Genomic DNA, 22,041 nt, shown 5'->3' with positions numbered 1-22,041 from the left:
ATTTGGTAACTGATCTGTTGCCCTTAAACTAAAGGCCTCAGATTTTTTCCTTCATTGAGAACGGATTATTATGAGAACTCATCCTGCTCTTCCACGAGCTCTGGGGCATGACTCACTTGGCAATACTTCCATCTTCATAAAAACAATAGCTACTGTATCCTTAAAAAAAAAAACAACCAACTAACAATCACACCTTTGTTCTGTGCTGGTAAGTGATTACCAAAACCACACGTTACTTTACTTATGTCTTTTGATCCAAGGCTTCTCTGAACACAAACGGTACCAGGGGGAAGTCCATGTAAAACCCAGTCAGCTAAGCCACTTTGGCATTGTCTTGCCGACTACTGATTAAGAATTCACACGTCCATTGCTGATTCATCATTACTCATGACAAATTTATAGGCAATTGTTTCCAGCTCCTTCCGCTTCTCACAGCAAGCGGAAGAGGGCAACGGCCTCCCCCTGCCCAAAGCAGGGCTGTGAGCATCTTGCTGGAGAGAGCGCTGCAGGGTTATAGCCTGAGGGTGACCAAACCCCAGCTCGCTCCAGTCACCTGCAGCCCTCTGCCCCACAGCCTGGGGCTGTCCCAGGCCCCCTGCCCTAACCCCAGGCTGCCTCCACTGTCACACGGCTCCACCCCTAAAGCTTGAAATGCCACGGTAACCTTTCAAGATTAAGCATTTGAAATGCCATAACCAACATTTAAAATGAGAAAACAAATTTGGTGCTCTCCACATCACTGCTTCCTCCACGTGTGACTTTGCTTGGATTATTTCTTTTTGTTACCGTGATAATTATGTATTTCAGTCCTACCCTGTAATAGTAGTGTAATATTTACAGTTTGTTTTCTCTACTATATGGAGAGCATTTAATCCAGGTTTTAAATAAGGAAACTTCTGGCTGTGCAATAAATGAACTGGAAGTCCAGAGGAACATTTTGTTACATCAGTTCTGTAGTTTATTTTCTCTTTATATAGATCACACATTCCAGCTACAAACTTAGCTGCAGAAAGTGAAAGTGTATTTTCAAACATTATAAATTTTTAGTATCAGAATAAGCCACTTGGATGAATACAGATCAGCAACTAATAATTTACTGATATACATATTAACAAAGCAATCAGATTTAAGTTCTATTAATGGTATATCACTGCTATTTTTGTTTTAACCTAATTCCAGTTTGTACTGATAATAAAGAATCTCTATACAGCAGTGATTCTGTCCTGGTCTTATTAGCCTCCCCCCAAACTGGTCAAACTGTAGATCTCAGAACAACCCCCTCCCCCTCTAAGAAAACCTGCACCACCGCAAGAAGCAACTATGGTCCCTAGAAAGATCTATTGTGCCAAGAAAGAGTAAGGCACCTGCTGTCTCATCTCAACTCATGTCTCAGATCTGAATCGGGGGAGTGGGAGAAGGGCTGGCAATGATTTAAATTAAGAGTAAATTCAGGTAAACAAGGTCAGGCACTTCTACCTTAGGGCAACACCAAATTAGCCTGTATCATCTGGGCTGGAATACCCACAAATCAGATTTTGGGCTACGCAGTCAATGCTGTGAGCAGACTCATGGAGACTGTTGGGAAGTGTACCCCTGTGTAAACTTAATCCCAGAGGAGTACCATAGCTGTAACCCTCATTATAATGATAAAGGACCCTGCTGCTGCTGTGGACAGGATAAGACTGCTCTGGCTAAATGCCCTACCAAGGCACAGACTAATCCACAGTCCTATTACTGCTTGCACGGGTCCACATACATATGCTCACCAGGTTCGAACAGTTTTGTTACTAAGAAACTCGCCATGAGGACCATCAGCATCAGAAGGCAAAAGGGCCAAATAAACTGGGGTCTCAGCCCCTTCGTCTGGTGATTTAGTGGCTTTAGGACCTGCCATGTCTGTTCTCACCCACCCAGGACAGCAGGCATTGAGAAGGATGTGGTCACCTTTTCTTTTCTCATTTAACATCCGGGCCTGAATCCTGGACAAGACGGTGACACCAATTTTGGATACCCCGTAGGCAGTATTTGGCCAGCCCTCTTTCTCATGCACACTTTTCTTGGTATCTTCCACAAATTTGTTCATGAGTTCCACTAACTCATCCTCAGTGATTGTGTCGCTGCGAAACTTCTGCTGTAGTTCTTGGCTGCAGCCTCTCAGAGCTGAGCTACTTACCATACTAGAGACATTCACCACTCTACCTGGTAGAAGAGAATAAAGACTGATTACTTCTACACACATAAAACAAGCCCAGACACTGAAGTGGGCTCGCTCTACAATTATGTATTCACTACTTAAGTGAATACCTGTGAAATATTTTGTGTGAGCTATTTTGCAGAGCTTCTGGAAGATCACAGTTAAATCAACATCAAGTGTTTCTAGTGAATACCATTAGAGAGGGTAATTTAAGATGTGAACCTGCAAGAGCTCTCTATTGAACTTCAGTTGTTCTTCCAGGAAATAGCCTCTTACAATCTGCAGGCATATCCACGGTAGCAAGTGGCTTTCTCAGTAAAAGCAGCGAGACTTTACTCTTGAAGTTCTGGTTGAAAATGTTCTCACTTTGGCAACAGCTTGAGTAAAGTACTGTGAGAATGCACCTCAAAAATCATACTACAGAATTCAACAAAAGCAATCTAGATCTTAATGCAGTGAGTCCATCAGCTTGTTTACAGAATACCTGAAGATTTACAAGTCCCAGCATGCAAAACTGCAGTAGCTTATTTATCTCCCAGCACTTCAGTACAGAGAAATGAGTCAGCTGAATCAGTAATTCACTCCTCTTCCCTAAAATTATGTTACAGTTTCCTTCCTTCTTGCTAGTTTATGGCCATTCAGCACATCAACAAGGGAACAAACATGAGGACTCAGATCTTAAAAGTAACAGAAATTAATCCTTTCCGCTAATGACTTTATTAGCACATTTGTCCTTCACCCTTCGCCCTTAACAGGACTAAACTGCAATTTTGGCACTGTTTACTTTCTCCCCTACCAGCCTCCCAAAATTCATTTAATCTATCCTTTCCTTCATCCTAAGGACTAACAGTTCCCAACTCCTCTCTCATCTACTCAACTTCTTTTCTCTTAAAAACCTAGATGTATTCAAATGTTGGTGTAGACAGCATTTCATTCATAGCAGCAAGCACTTATGCAAATATTCATGAAAATACCTAGTGATCACAAGTCTCAAAGAGAATTGTATTTAAAAAAACCCCTTAGATTTGGTGTGAGTATTGGATCCAAATACCCTCTGTTCAAATCATCCATGATATGCCAGTAGTGCTTCAGTAGCTTCCAGCACTTCCTGGTTTTGAGAACGGGAACATACTGAGCAGAACAGCGAGTACAGATTATTTGCACGCTGCTAATACTTCTCTATTATTGATGCACCTACCTTCTTTGACCCTAGTCCATTCTATTTACAATTTTTGGTAAAGTGTTTTCTTCCAGTTCCCCCCAACATCACCAAATCACAGTAACTTAATGTACATCTTCAGGTGTAACCTTCATCTTTAAGGTTGGACCAGATGATCCTTGAGGTCGCTTCCAACCTGGTATTCTGTGATTCTATGATAAGTGACATTTATAACTACATCACTGTAACTACATCACTTGCAATATAGCAAAGGCTGTAATCTAGATAGAGACAGACTAACAGACTATTGAAAACGTTTCTTCAGCAGTAGCAAGTACGGGCATGTCACATCAAACTCAGCTGAAACACTGGTTTTAGGTATTTCCTTATCCTAGTTTGTATCATCAAAAGGTCCTTTCTGAAGCAATAACAATTTATGTAGGCAGATAACATGGACAAAATATGCATGGGTACATTCTTCATGTCTTCTCAAGGGCACCATGAGAATTCCACTTCAATCCATAATGGAAAAGTGTGACTGGCTTGAAAGCAGATATAAATATACACAGCAGTGACATTTTGAGGGTCAGGAAAGACCATCTTCTCTTACCTTCAGTACAGCAAGGTGCACTCCTCTTGCTATGGGTCAGTGTACTTCTGACATGGGACAGGATTTTCCTATTTAACAAGGGCTAAAGTTCATACAAAACTATTTCTCTACTTGTTCTATTACACTTACCATAAGGCTTCACAAGAGGCAACAATTCTGTGCAAACATTCCTGGTTCCAAAAAAGTTTGTCTTCAGTGTAACCTCAGCTTGGACTGCAAACGGAGTTGTGTCATGAACTTCTCATACAAGGCGGCAGCAAGGGAGAGGGAAAAAAAAATAATAATAAAAAAAAAAAAAAATCAGAATTGTACTACTGTTTGAAAGGAAGTTCAAGAACTACCAAAACCCAAAAGTTTATCTTGGTTCTTTTTTTTTTTTTTTTTTTTAATAGTTAGGAAACAGGCATATGATCAATTAAAATACATAGGAAAAAAAAAGCAACATCACTGACACATTCTTATTAATGAAAAGATCCAGCTCTGCAATATTATATTAATAATGAGCTAATTATGTTTTCACCTGTTATTAGCTGAAGGCTTTAGCTTTGTGTCCCGGTTTGAAGTAAAACCGAACCAATTTTCTGTTCTGTAACTTTACATCCTAGCTAGGCCTCCTCTAACTCTCTGAAATTAACAGCATATCGTGGCGAAAACTGCTCGTTCTCAGAATGATAAGACCAATGTTTGTGCTCCATGCCAAGGAATGGTATGCAGAGAGGCTCTTGCTTATACTTATTGTTATAACAACCAAGGTCAGCCAATTTCGTTATTTGCCCCTTAGAGGGTCGGAAACAGAAAAAACGTAGAGGGGTCACATCAGTGGGGAGGAGTGGACAGGACAGGTGACCCAAACCTGACCAACTGGGGTATTCTATCCCATCTGCCCCATGCTCAGTATAAAAGATGAGGGATCAAAGGGTCAGCCCCCTTCCTGCGATGGCCGACGTCCAGAGAGGACTCTGTCTGTTCATCTGCCTTTGATCCCGATCCGTGTGTTCCTGGCTCCAGAGCTGGAATCCAGTTCACATTTGTCACCGAGTCCAGTCTGGGACTTCCCCAGTGCCTGCCGGTGACGTGACTGTCATCCTGGGAGCTTGATACGGTTTTGTATACATTATATCTATTTCATTATTTTCTTCTTTATTTTTATTTTAATATTAATTCTTCATTAAAGTAGTTTAGTTCATTCTAAACTTCTGAATCTCTTTCTCCTCCTCTCTCCTCTTTTGGGGGGGAGAAGGGGGGGGGAAGGGCCATCTGTCGGTCCGGTTTTGGTAAATTCGGCCGAAACCACAACACTTTGACCCAGGAGAGGCAGTTGTACCACTCTGCAGAGTCATTTGCCAACCCACAGGCCATTTGTCTTTCTGCCTTTTATATGGAGGAAACAAGGAAAGACTGCTCTCACAGGGTGTGCTGCCCAGCCTGCTGACTGATCTCCCTGCACTTACTCACACCCAGTGCTCAGTCTGGGCTGCCACTACCACACGCAAGTAAACTTTAGAGGTGCCCTCTCCTCTTAAACGCATAGCACAGCACTTCACCACCATTCTGACATACCAAGGGAGGGGAGGGGGCAGAGAAGAAATCAGAAGGGAAGCTCCTGAATCTAGGATGCTGCCACTGAAGATGCAAAAGTTCGACTACGACCCTGGTACTAACATCCAACAACATGGCAGACAACTGCTTCTATATCCTGACTCTCAGGTTGTCATGCCTTGGGTTCTTAGCTGGTACTTGAAGCCAGAGCAGTGCCAAATTGCAACAAACGCTGTAAAAGCTTCTATAAAGAATGCAGGGCTAAGATGTGGTGCAGTCTGAAAAAAACCAAGCAACCTACCCCAAAACTGATAAATACTTGTGTCAGTAAATCATCCCCTGAACTGACAGATCTGTGCTAACACAAGGGAAACAGTGGGAATTAGCAGCTAGGAAAGGCAGCTGATTTAGGTAAGCATAAGCAGACCATGGAACTGCTCTGTAAGGGCATGATTTCAGCAGAGAGAACTGACAGCTTGCCACCACAAGTGGGGTAGGACGTGCCATCAGCTGACAATTTGACTCAGTCATAAAGACATATGCTACACGTCCTCCACTTTGAGGGGGAAGTAAGAGTTGAAGTAACAGCATTCCTCCTCTTCCGCTACAGGCTCTGGCTCTGCAGTGATGAAGGCCACCCACATAGCTTAGGCAGGTCTTCACTTATCTCCATAGCTCAGACCTTTGTAAACTCAAAAGAGAAGCAGTAACAGGTCATTTAGTATCTGATGTAGTTGTGTTTTTATTGCAAAACACAGCTTTAATAGCTAACTTATTTATACTCTCAAGCAATGACCACTGATGACATCAAGTTTTGCAAATCACTTACTTGCATTTGAATCTGAGACATGAAGCCAGACCATGACCTATTGCAAGAGTTATGACAGTGGGAGAAGAAACAAAACTAAAAACCTACACAACTCCAAACTCCCACTTCCATACCCACCTTGCAAGACAGAAGCTTCCCCAGAGTCTAAAACCCACTCAGTTGCCTAATAAGATATATTACTTGTAACATCTGATGGATACACACTCCTCTGATTTAATAAGCATTACTGGAATGACTGTTCTCACAGAAGCTCATCCAGAAGGCAACCCACGGCTACATAATCATTTCATACATGAATGGTTTTTGCTGGACTAAGGACTTTGCTGGACTATCTGTAGTGCAGCACAAAAACTGAACTATCAGTTAAACTTAATGGTAAATCTAATGCTTGACAGATAGCAATGATACACAGTACTACAATAAAGGAAGGAAAGCATAAATCTGGGATAGTAGCAGAAACCTGGCGAGGCAAGAAGCAAGCTTGGGTAGAAACATCAATCTCAGAAGAAAGAATTAAAGCCAAAATATGAGATAAGCATCACAGCAAGTTCTTACACAGGTGTTAAATCCTCTATCCTCTGTATTAGATACTTACACAATAACAGCTACAACTGGGTCCTCTATCACATTTCTTAATTGTATGACCTACTGCTGACTCACAGTAAGTTGTCAGCTTGAAGACAAGTCTAGGCTAAACATCTAGAAGCCACTTCTAAATAAAAAAAATAATCTATGGTGTAGTAAAGAATGTTAACAGGAACTCCACTGGTCATGCTGTTTTACCTGTTTATCTGCTCAGTGGCTCCATAATAGATCTAAGATCTCTCACAGATGAGGTCTAACAAATCTTGCTGCAGCAATTTGAGGAGCTTCTATTTCACCTGCCCAGGTACCCACATTGATGGAGGCTACAACTGCTGCGAAGTCAGCACCAGAAAACACACATTGCACTTCAATTGCTGTAGCTTTAGCCCAGTCCTGCGCTAACTCACTGTCACTAGTAGGCTGAGATAAGGCCCTGCTTATGAATTGAAGAAATACTGGTCTGAACACCTGCAGGCTTTATAAATGTAAGCATGGACAGAGATACAATCTTTTAACTGTTGCTGCAAGGTTTTAACATTTATCTTGAGCACATCCTGAAGCTCAAACAATTTTATTAAGAGTTGCCTCCTACTAAGCTGATCTTGAACACAAGCAATCTTCCTGTGAAGTACCATGCAAAATATACAGTGACTGGACTTCAGAACACCATTGCTGCACTCCCACTACATGCAAAGCTCCATCTTCAGCGGCAGGTGAGGTTTGATCCATACTACCTGACAGGCCTCCTTAACTCGTGCAGTAGGCAGATGAGTCAGCACAACACTGTGCTTGAACAGTTACAAGTCCTAAATGGAGATCAGGCAAAGAACTTAAAATAAAACCACAAATCACCCACCCCAAAATATGGAAAGAACAAGTTTGTACTGGCAGAGAAATGAACTTGTCATGCTTGTGATTTCCTCTAACGTGATTCTCAATTTGTTTTTATAAACACCTACAAGAAAAATGTACTCTTCTACCTTCCAACTGCTGTCTTCCTCACTTTCCTTGCCTTCCTGTCCACCAGAAGATGAGAGGGTTAAGTTCTTGCTCAGCACAGCAAGATTCAGGTTAACTGTTCTATAGGTAACTGAATGGCCAGAGAAAGTTAAACATAAACAAAGATGACAATCACCCAGGGCCAAAGATTCTTTTTTATCAACTGGAATCCTTGAGCAGGTAATAGAACAAAGTATGGAGCTTGCTGAAGAGAGAAAACATGGATCCCCCAGGAATAAGGCTGATCTTCACAGAGATAATGGGCTCCCACGGGCCTGATGAAACTCATGGGCACTGAGGCAATCAACCCAACTCTGCTCATATACACTGTGTGCCTGAAGTATTTCCATGCTCTGTATGTGATGCAAATACAATACTCATGGGAAGTATGTCTACATGCACAGTTAGCCCAACAGATGCTAGAGGAAGAGCCATTTCACACTGCCCTCTCACCATGCTTAAGGTTGGCAGCTTGCCCAGCCAAAAAAGCAGCATGCCATTGGCACAGAAGTCCTATATGAGCAACTTTGTAAAATCCTCGATGCATCTACTATCCTTCTCCACATAACTTTGTAGAACATAGGATTATCCCAGACAGTCCGCTTCCTACCTTTGAAAGCAATCCCTGCATTGTTAACCAGCACGTTCAGCCCTCCGTATTTCTCCTTTAGGAAGTCACGGAGAGCTCTGATACTCTGCAGATCATCAATATCCAGCTGATGGAAGAGTGCACGCAGCCCTTCCTCCTGGAGCTTTGCCACTGCTTCCTGGCCACGTCCAGGGTCTCGGGCTGTCAGGTACACGTCCCCTGGGAACTGCTTGCATAGAGCCCGCACAATGGCAAATCCGATCCCTTTGTTGGATCCGGTCACCACAGCCACTGGCACACTGGACATTGTCCTCTCTGAATGTACGCCAAAGTGACAGTAACTGCAAATGGAAAAGAAGAAAATTTCACACTTGGATGGATAAAAATGGCTATCTGAAAATGGATTAAAGTGTTTTTTCTTTAAAATCCAATTTACCATCTTGAATTAAGTAAAACTACATTAAAGCGCACACTGACTGTAACTTACTAAAGCAGCATGAGGTATTCACAGAGAAATACATGTTTGGTGTCAATGTTTCAAAGAAAGCCCAACCAGTGATTGGGTTAAAAAAAAAAAAAAGAAAGAAAAAAAAAAAAAACAAAAAGAAAGAAAGTCAGTGACTAATCTTCAGTACTAAATTAACTTTTGATGGGAGTAAGCTTTTCTGCACGTGCACCTTACAGGAATACCATTTCCTTCTTTTAAGAATATTCAACTGGTTGAATCCAAGCACTGATGCAGTCAAAGATGAAAAAACAGGCTCAAAAAAACAGGGGAGGAGTGGCTTGATCTTCGAGTGTCAGGCAGAGAACGAATTCTAGCGTTTTTAGAGGGAAACAGTGGACCACAGTGGACTACAGACACTTTCTCCTGTTTAACACACCAGTCAGCTCTAGATACAACGCCTGCTTGCTGTTTTTTCCCACAGCCATAGCACATTTCAAGAAGATGCCTTTCCCCCATAAAAAGCGAGTTTATAACGCTGTTTTTGTTCACTTTTGACTTAGTTACCATTTCTCTTCCAAACTAGCTCGTAACTAACCACGAGTAGACATCTAGCGAGGGTGAAATCTTAACCAGCTCCTAAAAGCTTGTCCAGCTACGCACCGACTTCACCGGGGCCAGCAACCGCCCTCCCGGTCCACCTCCAAGGTCCCACCTCACGGCAAACCGCCACATTTCACTCGCTACCACCTTCTCGGGGCCGCTTTTTCTTCCCCACAAGGGAAGGCAAAGCAAACCTGCGAGGAAGCCCCCAACGCTTCAGAGGACTCCCTGCTCCCCGGGGGGCGATCCTGGCTGCCGCGCTCCGCAAAGGGACCGAACGCAGCCAGGAGCCGCGCGGTGGGCCCGGAGGGGCAGCCGGTACTCCCTCACTCACCTCCAGCACCGCGTACCTTCCCCCCCTTCAGCTCTATACGGCGACGAGGACAGGACGGCCTGGCAGCCAGCCGCAGACGCTCACGCAGCGCAAGGGGCGGGCGGACACACCTAAGATGGCGGCAGGGGAGGCTCGCCTCCCGCGACGGGCAGGGGCGGTGCGGGCGGGCGGGGACCGGCGGTGGCGGCGGGAAGCGGCGGTCTCTGCCTCCTCTCCGGCAGGTGTGCTGGCGGGTGGGCGGCTGTGAGGCGGCGGCGGGGGGTACCGTGTAAGCGTCGCCGTCGCTCCCCTCTCCCCCGCCGCCATTTCAGCCCGCGAGGGAATCGGAAGCTGGAGCCGCTGAGGGGAGATGGCGTTTATCGTTACACTCCTCAGCCTTCTCTGCCTTAAAATGGGAGGGGGCCCAGGCGGTCACAAGCGGTGTTCACATCACTCGGGCGGTTCTCGGGATCTCGTCTGACAGGGCAGGAAGGCGGGGAGAGGCCTGGCTGTGCGGCAGGGGGGCGCCGGGGCTTTGGCGAGTTATGGCCGTGCCGTGGCCAAGACGATATTTGGAGGTGAAGGGCTTCCCTTCTTCCCTCACCCCGAGCACCCACCCTCCTGGCGGGCTTTGCTCGTAGTGCCTTTTCTAAACTTTAGAGGGGCAGCTTATTAAACAGGCGGTGCTCAGATTTCTCTTATTGAGGTAAAAGAAACATGCAGTATTTGAAAGGGACTTCAAATATTTTTAATTAACTTTTTTCTTTCTTTTAAAATTCAGATTGTCTAAATAAGGCATAATCTGTTTTTTAACATGAAGAAAAGCAGAGGCCGGACAGGTCGAAAGAGAAGAAGAAAACGCTTGCAGAGTTTTGTGGATGGAGGTACTGCTGCTGGAAGTACTGCTAAATAATAAAATAACCAGTTGTTTGTCAAGGTGTCATTTTGCAGTGTGTATTTGTTAAACACCTTTGTGCTTTGAAAATAACATTCATAAATGTTAGCTTTTTTTTTTTAATGCAAGTGTTCTAGCATTTGTTTACAGTCCCAAGCAGAGCATGGTGAATATTGTGAGCTCTTTTCTGGCTAATGGCAAGTACTATGTAATTCTTAAATTCTTTGACCCTTGAGTGTGCTGGATAACTCCTAAAGTTCTGCCAGGTCCCAGTTCTTAGAGGCCAGTAATTTACTAAGCTAGTTCAAGGAGAGCCTTTCTTGCTCTTCTATTACACTATACTAAGATGTCCAAAATACAGTTTTTCTGACGATACAGTAAAATTTTTCAGTTTCCTTTGATTCAGAGAATGAATGGTTAAAGGTTGTTAGTATGGATTTAGTACAGCCTGGAGCCTGGAGGAGCGATCCCCCTTGCACCCGGCGCCGCAATAAACATACCTGCTTTATAACTCTCTGCGAGTTGTAAGGTTTGTTTCCGTGCGTCACCTTTATGTTCCAATAGAGTGCTATTATATAGCATTAATCCCCTGTTTTTTTTATTTTTAGTCAACTGCAGTCACAAACTGGAATACATTAAACTTAAGAAGTGGCTGAAAAGCAGAGGATTTGAAGACAGTAATTTAAGGCCAGCGCAGTTCTGGGGTAATGTTTTAATTATTTGTTGGTAGTAGATATTTCATTCTTCTAAGAATGTTAGATTCCTGCTTTCTTTTGGAATCACAAACCTGGCTGGCATCAAGAAAAAAGCCAGTCACTGAGCAAATGCATGTGAACATCATTTAATGTAAACAAGTAGGTATGGAGGCCTGAAGTACTGTAAACTGTTTCTTATATAAAGATTTTCTCGTGTATAACTCTGGTATGCTACAAAACACGCACACCTATGTCAAATTCCTTGTAGAAATCACGTTTTTAAGTGTTAATAGCACAGTTTTAAAGAAGAAGGTAGTATCTTAAGTTTTTACAGTATCAGAACTAAACCTTGTTATAATTTCTTCCTCTTTTTTTCTGTACAAGTTCAGCAGATCTAGTGATACAGAAAAGTAAATAATTTTAAAGGTGGAATTCACTTAGTACTGTTTACAGTAAAGGCATATACTTGTATTTTTTCTCTTTAAGTAGATTATGTTTCAAAAACTTTTGCACTATCAAAAAGAGAGTAGTATGAATCAGAGAAAAAATATCGTTAATAGGAATTGTAAAGTTTAGTTAAAACTTTGAAACCAAGAACAGCGGCCAGTGATGAAAGATGTGTTTAAATAAAAAATTGGGGAAAAGAAGTTGAGTAATTGCTAAAACTGGACAGCAAGTGTTGCAGGGAATGCAGGGGAAGGGCTTTCATAGGGTTCTGAAAAGTAAAAAGAGAATCAGAGAACAAAGAAATGAATTACCTATCTGGAACAATCCACAATTGGCTTTTATGATTTGTAGGAGATAATGTATGTCCTTTTAGAGCTTTTCGTTGCTGGCCTGCTAATTTATTGCAGCTTATCATAGTCTCCGGTATTTTACATATATAGATGTATTTAAGCATCCTTTTTGTTCCTGCTTCAGATACAGGAAGAGGACTGATGACAACTAAAGCTTTTCAGGTTAGTAATGTTGATTCTAATGGAAGAACTCCTCGGGTGCTTAGAGATGTCATGACTTTTGCAACAGGCAAAGCTCAAAATTCCAGGCAAGGTCTTCACATTCCCTGTTGTGGATGTAATTTCTAGCATAATACCAGAATTTGAAATATTGACATATCTGTAAGATGATAGCCTGTGTACCCTGACGACTTGTAGAGTGAAGACATTCCTGTACTCATTTACAGAGATTTAGTATGTAATCTAGTGTCTCAGTTTAAGGCAATCAGTGGCTAACTGAAACCATAAGAAGCAGGTCTCTTCCCTCCTGTATGCCTTCTCCCTCAGCCACTGGCTCCCACAGCTTCTTTTGCACTGACTGTAGCAGTCTTCCCCACTCGTGTGGTAAGTTGTATTGGAAAGCTAAACTAACAGAAAACTCTCTTTTCAAAAAAATTATTAGCTTTGATAGCTTTGCTCCTTGAAATCTTCCACCTTGGTCAGGCCAGTGCTGGAAGAATGACATATCAGGAAGGGGGATGGAGGAAAGAGATGGGGCTTTAAGCGGCGTTTGGCTTTAGATTATCTTAGCCATAACATGAAACCATGGCTTTAACCTCACTTTGATGGTCCTCTTCTTTGTTGGTAAACCAGTCAATAGAATAATAATTTCTATGATTCCCAGCAGAAAAGAGGAACGGTAGAAAAAAATGCCTTGCCCTTCAGGTATTGACACAGAAAGACTGAACTTTTACTGAGAAGTGCCTCTCAGGAAATGGGCTTTTTGGAGAAGTTTCTGAACTGGTAAGGGAATAGTATATCAAATAATAAAGAATCAGACCCAAAGCCTTTTGCAAAATAGAAAGTATAACAAGAAGTAGGAAGGAGATGTAGTGGAGAAATCACGTCTGGAGAACAGTGTATGTTCTCATGCTGGCTCAGGGTTAGAGCCAGTGGTTGAAGCCAGAGGTTCAGGTTATTCACAATGCTGGGAGTCTGCAGTGAGTGAAATGACACCTAGACTTAACTGGGCTTGAGCAAGATAAGGAAACTTGGGAGAAGAATTGGAAGGGGAGAGTATTGACTTGATTCATGTCCCATTGATGCCTGTAGCCAGGCCACTTACGCCTCAAGCCAGGCATGAAACCTAATTTACACACGCAGCAGCTTGACAAACAAGGTCAACATAGACATGACCTAAATTAACCCTACCACATACTGCTATGTTGATAGAAGTTCAGGTATTTATGAGATCTAATTTAAAATATATCTCAGAACAAAGAGTAGCCAGATACCAGATTTTCTGTGAACAGTTAACTTTCTGCAGGTGACAGTTGCTACTGACTGCAGTCATCCTCCTTCCCTGGACTGTGACTGTGTAGAAACCATGCCAGTTTACATAAAGTTCAACATCTCATCTGTTTGCTTCCTGACATTAGTGTTCTCTGAGGAATGTCTCTCTGTTCAGAAATCGCATAGTAGATGAGTCATTTACACTTGACCTTTACTAGTCTTTGCGTGTGTTGTGTTTGTCTTTTTCTCCCTCAAAGGCAGGGGATCTGGTTATTTCATTGCCTGAGAAATGCATACTCACCACAGGCACTGTCCTTAGTAGTGCCTTGGGAGAATACATTATGAGGTAAGTGAAAAAAGACAGCTTATGGGCAAGCTGACCTCTCCTCTGGGTTACTTGTTAGTAGATTAATCTTAAGTGGTGTTAGGGCTTTAAACTGAATACTCTTAACTTGTATGACTGTTTTTTAAGGACTTTGATGTGTGTGGAATGCTCAGATAAGTAAGGCTTGGACACAGCATCCCCTTTTAGCTGGGCAGAACTGGAGGGATGGTACAGGCTTGAACTTGACCTGCCTATAGAGCCAGCTTGGACCTGGATGCCATTTATGAATGTTTTCTTGGGAATTTGTGAATATGCTTCAATAGAAGAGGGGGGATAAAATGGGTTTGCAAAGCAGGCACATGAACATGGCCTTTTAGAAAATTCAGAACAAAGACCTATGTTGGACATAGAGTACTTGTTACGTATCCTAACCCCCTCTTCCCCCCCAAAAAAAACAAAGCCAAAAAACAACCCAAAAGGTGAGCCAACTTTTTATAGCTCCTTTGAAATCATCAAAAGGACTTGAAGATGAACTACAAAGAAGTTTAAAATAGAAGCTATTTATAACATTTAAAAGAACTAGAAGAGAGATAAAATACTGCTGCATCCATTTCCTATCTCACCTCTGTATATCTGTTCTGTTGATATTTTTATTTTCTAATAGATGGAAGCCTCCTGTATCTCCTTTGATAGCACTGTGCACATTTTTAATAGCAGAGAAGCATGCTGGTGAGAAATCTCTGTGGAAGCCATATCTTGATGTTTTACCCAAGACATACACTTGCCCTGTTTGTTTGGAGCGTGATGTAGTGAACCTTCTTCCTGAACCTTTAAGAAAGAAGGCTCAGGAGCAGAGAATGACGGTCCATGAGTTCTACATGTCTTCCAAAGCTTTTTTCTCTTCCCTGCAGCCTTTGTTTGCTGAGAACACAGAAACTATTTTTAACTACAGTGCTCTAGAGTGGGCTTGGTGCACTATTAATACCAGGACAATATACATGAAACATTCACAGAGGGAATGTTTTTCTCTTGAGCCAGATGTTTATGCATTGGCACCATATTTAGATTTGCTAAACCACAGTCCAAATGTTCAGGTAAGAAACTAAAAATAGATCACTTAATTTATTTACTTGTGAATGCACTATCTCAATACAGTATGCATTTATGTGATGTATTAGGAGTGTCTTGAGGTCAGTGAGAGATCTTGTAGTGGGAAATTGTCTATTGAGGCCACACACACAGGCTGAGTACTCATGGTTCGTATATACCCTGGAGCTTTTTGTTCAGCCCAAGGCAGTTGAATAAGGAGGATTCATATGTTTCAGTTTATGTAGAAAAGCAAAGGTATGGGGAGAGCCAGCAATGGCTGGGTAAGATTTGCATCCAGGTAACTACTGGGAAGAGCCACTTGTAAATATAACCCTACTCTGCTCTCCCAAAAGGCTCAGCTCCTGAGACAAATCTGGAGTTACATGGTCCATATGTTACTTCACCTGTGGCTGAAGCTTGTGGGCAGCCTTAGGAAAGTGTGTAGAGCGGTTCCACCTTATGTCAGGGACTGTGTGCCAACACAGAGCTGGGATAGCACAAAAGTGGCCAGCTCTGCATGAAGCCATCTTTATTTGTGTATTTGGGGCCTCTATAATACGTCTACACAGTGGGTGGCGCATCCTGAGGACTAAGGTTTTGATGTTTGTTCTTCTAGTATTTATACTATATTAAATTAGTATTTATAGAGTAATCCTGATGGCCTGGTGTGGAATCGTCCAAATGGCTTGCCTTTTCAGACATCTATAACACTATCTGTTTTATTGCAGTTAGAGGAATGCTCAATACTGTTGGGTTTTAATATTCAAGGTCTGATTTCTTTTTTACCCTGTCTTCCTGCCAAGAGTAAAACTTTTTCTTATTAATTTCTTGAAGGTAAAGGCTGCATTTAATGAGCAGACAAGAAGCTATGAAATTTGGACAAATTCACAGTGCAAAAAATACGAAGAAGTATTTATCTGCTATGGGCCTCATGATAATCAGCGACTGCTACTAGAATATGGATTTGTTGCCATGAATAACCCTCACAGCAGTGTTTATGTCTCATCAGGTTGGATATCTAGATTGTCTTGACATGGAAAGGTGCAATAGTAGAGAGCAGAGCATCTCAGTATATTAATGCTGTCTGTCTTCACCAGGAGATGTGGGTACAAAGGGATAACTAAAGGATAGTGAAGAAGTACACTTGCAGATAGATACATAGAATCATAGAGTCATCTAGGTTGGAAGGGACCTTCAAGATCATCTAGTCCAACCATCCAAAAAAACCATCACCAAACCATGTCCCCCAGCACTATGTCTTTTGAACACCTCCAGGGATGGTGCCTCAACCACTTCCCCGGCCAGCCCATTTCAATGCTTGGTAACCCTTTCAGTGTAAAAATTCTTCCTAATATCCAACCTGAACCTCCCCTGGTGCAACTTGAGGCCATTTCCTTTAGTCCTGTTGCCTGTGACTGGGGAGAAGAGACCAACCCCCTCCTCCCTACAACCTCCTTTCAGGTAGTTGTAGACAGCAATAAGGTCCCCCCTCAGCCTCCTTTTCTCTAGGCTGAACAACTCCAGCTCCCTCAGCTTCTCCTCATAAGACTTGTGCTCCAGACCCCTCACCAGCTTTGTTGCCCTTCTCTGGACCTGCTCCAGCACCTCAATGTCTTTTTTGTGGTGAGGGGCCCAAAACTGGACACAGTACTGGAGGTGGGGCCTCACCAGTGCCGAGTACAGGGGGACGATCACCTCTCGAGTCCTACTCACCACACTGTTCCTGATACAGGCCAAGATACTGTTGGCCGCCTTGGCCACCTGGGCACACTGCTGGCTCATGTTCAGCCGACAGTCGACCAACACCCCCAGGTCCTTTTCTGCCAGGCAGGTCTCCAGCCACTCTGCCCCAAGCCTGTAGTGCTGCATGGGGTTGTTGTGACCCAAGTGCAGGACCCGGCACTTGGCCTTATTGACCCTCATCCCATTGGTCTCAGCCCATCGATCCAGCCTGTCCAGATCCCCCTGCAAAACCTTTTTACCCTCCAGCAGGTCGACACTCCCACCCAACTTGGTGTTGTCTGCGAACTTACTGAGGGTGTGCTCAACCCCCTCGTCCAGATCGTTGATAAAGATGTTAAAGAGAACCGGCCCCAGTACCGAGCCCTGTGGGACACCACTCGTGACCGGTCGCCAACTGGATTTAACTCCATTGACCACCACTCTCTGGGCCTGGCCTTCCAGCCAGCTTTTAACCCGGTGGAGAGTACTCCCATTGAAGCCATGGGCAGCCAGTTTATCCAGGAAATAAATATTTATACGTGTATATACATATATATATACACACATACATGTATATATGTACATATAGAGACAATGCACAATATGCACAATACGTATCAAGGCATTACGATTTTTTTTTTTAGTGCCATTAAGATACTTGTATTTTCAAGAAGTGGAATAGTTTGATACCACTTTGAACTGTGTAGAACATAAGGATTGGTGTTTTAAAATTGATTGCTCTTTGGAAACTTTCTTTTGTAAAATTGGAGTTCTTAGCAGCGTGTATGTAGAGCTTCCAACCGTATGTCTTAGACTGTATCGTTGACTTCAGGATTTAAGTCCTGATCCCCACAAATTGAAGTTGCTGAGAGTGGTTCGTAACTTTAGTTTGAGTCAGGATTTCCATTATAAGGGTACAATCTTGGAGACTGCTGATAGCTTTTGAGTAGATGCTTTTTTTGATTATGTTAAAGTTCACCAAAATGTAGAAGGTTTTGGTCTCTGTCCTGTAGCTACTTGTAAAATATAATTGAAATGTCACTTCAGAATTGAAGATTGTGGTTTCTTCTGTATACCATTTATTTAAATATCTAAAATGTGTTTTTATGCAGATACTCTCCTCAAATATCTTTCCCCACTGGACAAGCAGAGAAATGCGAAAATTTCAATTCTGAAGGGTCACGATTTCTTAGGGTAGGTGTCTGTGTTTTTGTTTCCATGTGTGCTTTCTTTTCAGTTTTTCTGGGAGTCAAATTTGCTTCTAGTATCAAAACCAGCATAAAATAATTACTTGTTTTATTTAACAAACTGATTTACTTGCTGTTTGTGGGAGAAGATGGAAGTGGTAAACGCCAATATCAAAGCTTGAGATAGGTTTCAAGGTCCATACTGTCTCCTAGCTGTGGACAAAAGCAGGGTAAGGGGAGTAAAGGAGTCCTAGTTCTGAAAAGGAGACCCTCCCTTGTTGACACTTGTCAGGAAGGAAGCTATCATGCTGTAAAAGATCTATACTTTCTGCATCACATCACTTCTGACTTTTTAGAAACCTGACCTTTGGATGGGATGGACCATCTTGGAGACTCCTCACAGCCCTTAAGTTGTTAAGTCTTGAAGCAGATGAATTGTAAGTTTCAGTACTTTTTGAATGTTTAGACAATGTGCATGTGCCATTTTCCTTTATTTGCTCTTTGCTGGCTGTGTATGAGATACTGGGGCAATTTGGATTTCCTGTGTCTGTCTCATTGACTCCAGGTGAGAAGTGAAAAGAGGAAAGGCAAAGAACACCATATAATGTAAAGTCATTGCTTATTTGGTGCTTTGGTCTTTTACTTGTCTTAAACGCTAGAAACGCCCCATTGTTTTCCCTTTCTATTTTGAGAACGAGATACTACTTTAAGGTTCAGACTCCAGACCTTTCTCCTGTTGGTTTGATGGGACTTTTAAATGCTGTTGACCTTGCTTGATTTTCTTGAAGCCTGTGTTCCACAGGCTGCTTCTGAAACTCTAGGACCAAATAAATCTCTGTAATTCATCTCCAGTGACTGTCAGCGCAGTTTTGATCACTTGTTCCAAATGGCAAATGTGCCTTGAACAGCATTAATAGAAAATGGTTACCTGGGCTTTGCTTGTAATAGTAAATAATAATTTAAAAAAAAAAAATAAATCTGCTGTTTGAAGCTGTTTATGCTTTGAAGATGCATTGCTGAGTGGAATAAGTTGATTAAAAGAAGTAAAAATAAATCCCTGTGGTACTGGTTTCAAGCCCATGAAGTGTGTCAGTGTGTGAGGTGGGGTTTAGCAGAAGCCACTCTAATAGGTTCTGAGTGAATAGCTTTTACTCCTCACTGGTGCTGCTGAAGTTGGTTGGCAGCATGGCAGAGCAGTGAAGACTGGAAGTCTTGATCTAAGTGTAGACTGTGGCTTGGGCTGAAAGGGTAGGGGTGGAGGACTGGAAGTTCTCCTTTGGACCATTAAATCCCTCTTCTCTTTTGCTTGCCTTATCAGTCTCATATCTGAAAGCCGTGTGCCTTTTTGATATATACCGACCCTACTTGCCTTATGCCAGCGATGTTGTTCTTAGCATAACCATATGTTTGTCATTCAGTCGGGGAATATGCAAATGATTGTGTGTTGTCCAAACATTTTTGTTCTAGTACTTCCTGGAGAAGAATACTGCTTGGTGATGTAATTTCAGCCAGAAATGAGCAGCAGACTTTGACTATAACAGAAAAAATATGCCATTTTTTAATAGAGGAGACACAGCATGTCCTTCTTCAGGTAATTTGACTGGAAGAACAAGGGAGCCCAGAATCCATTCTCTCCTAGCATAAATGTACGGCAGTGACAGAGTGATGGAAGGAATTGACTACACTGGGGTGGTGTAGGATTTGTTTCCGGGGTGACTGACAGCAGTAAATTGCCCGGCAGAATTTGTGGCTGCAGCAAAGACAGGAGCCGAGTTACAAAGCTTACATGAAGCCATGTAAACAAGGGAAAAGTGTTTAACCTTGCTCTGCTTACAGTATCAATGTGTTTGTTGAGGTTACCTCTTAAAAGAAAATGCAGGGTTATATGAGGTGGGCACAAAAAGACGTTGCAGACCTGCCATGAGTGCCTTGTTGCAGAAAGTGAAGGCTGTGTTCATTAAAGCCAGTCAAACCAAATGAGCTACTGATGTCAGCCAGTCTCCTGTGAGGGAGGTCTGTGTTCTTAGGAAAACAGTCTCTCCTTCCTTTCTGAATTTTGGCAAACATGTGTACTTAATGTCAAATTGGATAGCTATCATGGAAAACAGTTATTAAAACCACACTTTTGCAAAGGAAGCACTTAAATGCACAGAGTATGAGGTGAATCTGATCTTGAGCAACATCTTGAGGATAATATGGGCTTAGGAGCTGGATATCAGGTAAACATTTCCCTTCCCTTCCTGTCCTTGTTTTTGTTCTGCTTCCTATCCATGTATGAATTTTTTTCCTTTTTTTTCTTCTTTTTTTCTTCTTTTCCTATTACAGCGGAAGGTTAAAAAAAATACTGTATTTTGACATAGTTCATGAAATCCCTACCACAGAGGAACTTTGCACAAATTTTGTGTTCATGCCTTATATTAAATAATCCGAATTTTTAGTAATTTAATCCTATTTGTATAAACTTCAGATTTCCCAGTTGAAAAGGAACAAAGAGAACCTCAAAAACCAGCTGGCTTTGGTAGAAGCGCTACGCTTGGAAGACCTGAAGATACTACAAAAATCAGCTGAGATTCTTTGCAACTTGAATATGGCAACAACTTGACCCAGCTGGAGCTGTGGTAGTGTTGGCTGGTTGGAGCTCATTTGCCATGGATGTGCCTTGCTCAACTGTTTTAATGGACTTCAGCAGCAAAGTATAATATAAATGGTCATCAGAATATGCCTAGTTTCGTTTATAGGGTCACACAAAACCCAGAGTCTTATTTTGTTCTTTGCTGACCTTCTTCAGTAATTCAAAAGGTTAGCCCAAATGCTGGGGGGAGCACAGGTGGCTTTCATCACGTCTCATCCAAACCACACTGCAATGAGCAAAACAGCTTCTGGGGTAATTTGAGCAGCCCCAGGACTGTGAGCTCCAGCAGTCCTAGACTTTACAGCTGCCTGTGTGGCTAAAGCACGGATCGTAGGGTCAAGCAGGTACTCCTCAGCATGTATTTGAGCTCTGGCACTTGACAGAGAGGAGGACAGAGCCACTTGTATTTGCCCTGTGCTGATCCTTTACTTTTTCCCTGAGATCTGTACATGTCCCCAACACTTAGTGGTTCACATAGTGTCTGTTTGTTGCTGGAGTAGTAGGTACGGACTAGGGCACACGTGAGTCCTGTTGTGACCAACTCCAAATCATTTCCCTTTGGAGTTTCAACCCAAATGCTTTTTGAACGTAAGGAAGTGTGAATTTCCCTCCTGTACTCTCAGAACTCCCTCCAAACTCGCTAGTTCTTGTTCTGACTCCTGCTGTGAATGAGAACTGAAAGGATATATCACTTTGAACTCTGTTTCTTATTTGGAAGACCACCCAGGCAATTAATTCTGTTTCCAGTCAGTTCTGTTGATCACACTGAAAAATACTCCCATCCTGTCTACAAGGGGGTGGTCTCATGAACTGCCTTTCAATATTCTACTTCATAGGGAGCTCAAGCTCCCTGCTTCTGTTTAGAGGAGAGGCTTCCTCAAAGGGTATTTCAGGGCAAGACTCTTATTTAAGCTATATAAACTTCATTTATAATTATGGTTGTGTTGTGATTATTTTCCATTTTGTGAGGAATCACATCTCATGGAATTTTTCATTACTATTTTTAGCATTTTTTAAGAACTGTGTTTTTTAAAAGTTTATTTTTGTAAATATATTGGTTCATTTTCTATAAGACCTCTCTATTTTTGAAATAAATGAAATTCTATACAGCAGTAAAGGCATTCTAGCTAATGATATAATTTAAAGAAAAAATGCAACGAGTGAAAACAAGTATTCAAGCTCAAGCACACATTCAGACTTTCTTTGGTATCTTGTGAATAAGAATGTTTTTGTGTAAACTTGCTTGGATTTGAGGATTGCAGGGGTTTTCCGTGCTTTTTCTTCTGCATCCGGTCTATTTGGGTGTGCTGGTTTTGTCAGGGGTGGAGTTAATATTCTTCATAGTAGCTAATATGGGGCTGTGTTTTGGATGTGTGCTGAAAACAGTGTTGATAATTCGGGGA

General features: G+C 42.3%; 2 protein-coding genes across 2 annotated transcripts; one reads left to right on the top strand and one right to left on the bottom strand.

Annotated features, from left to right (window-relative positions):
* Positions 1-932: 932 nt before the first annotated feature.
* On the bottom strand, positions 933-9,977 carry LOC141463774 (carbonyl reductase [NADPH] 1-like). The gene is made up of 4 exons (XM_074146382.1): positions 9,887-9,977; positions 8,526-8,845; positions 4,093-4,200; positions 933-2,199 (listed from the first exon to the last, which is right to left on the bottom strand). The coding sequence occupies exons 2-4, from the start codon at positions 8,809-8,811 to the stop codon at positions 1,763-1,765; spliced, it is 831 nt and encodes a 276-aa protein (XP_074002483.1). The 5' UTR covers positions 8,812-8,845; positions 9,887-9,977; the 3' UTR covers positions 933-1,762.
* Positions 9,978-9,988: 11 nt separating this feature from the next.
* Positions 9,989-21,758, top strand: SETD4 (SET domain containing 4). The gene is made up of 11 exons (XM_074146369.1): positions 9,989-10,107; positions 10,647-10,749; positions 11,369-11,464; positions 12,377-12,414; positions 13,941-14,029; positions 14,673-15,102; positions 15,932-16,106; positions 17,932-18,013; positions 18,363-18,443; positions 19,474-19,597; positions 20,474-21,758. Exons 2-11 carry the CDS (start codon positions 10,680-10,682, stop codon positions 20,606-20,608), a joined length of 1,320 nt encoding a protein of 439 aa, XP_074002470.1. The 5' UTR covers positions 9,989-10,107; positions 10,647-10,679; the 3' UTR covers positions 20,609-21,758.
* The last annotated feature ends 283 nt before the right edge of the window (positions 21,759-22,041 follow it).

This window comes from Numenius arquata, chromosome 1 (genome assembly GCF_964106895.1).
Source record: "Numenius arquata chromosome 1, bNumArq3.hap1.1, whole genome shotgun sequence".
NCBI lineage: Eukaryota > Metazoa > Chordata > Aves > Charadriiformes > Scolopacidae > Numenius > Numenius arquata.
This window is presented reverse-complemented; position numbering and strand designations above follow the sequence as displayed.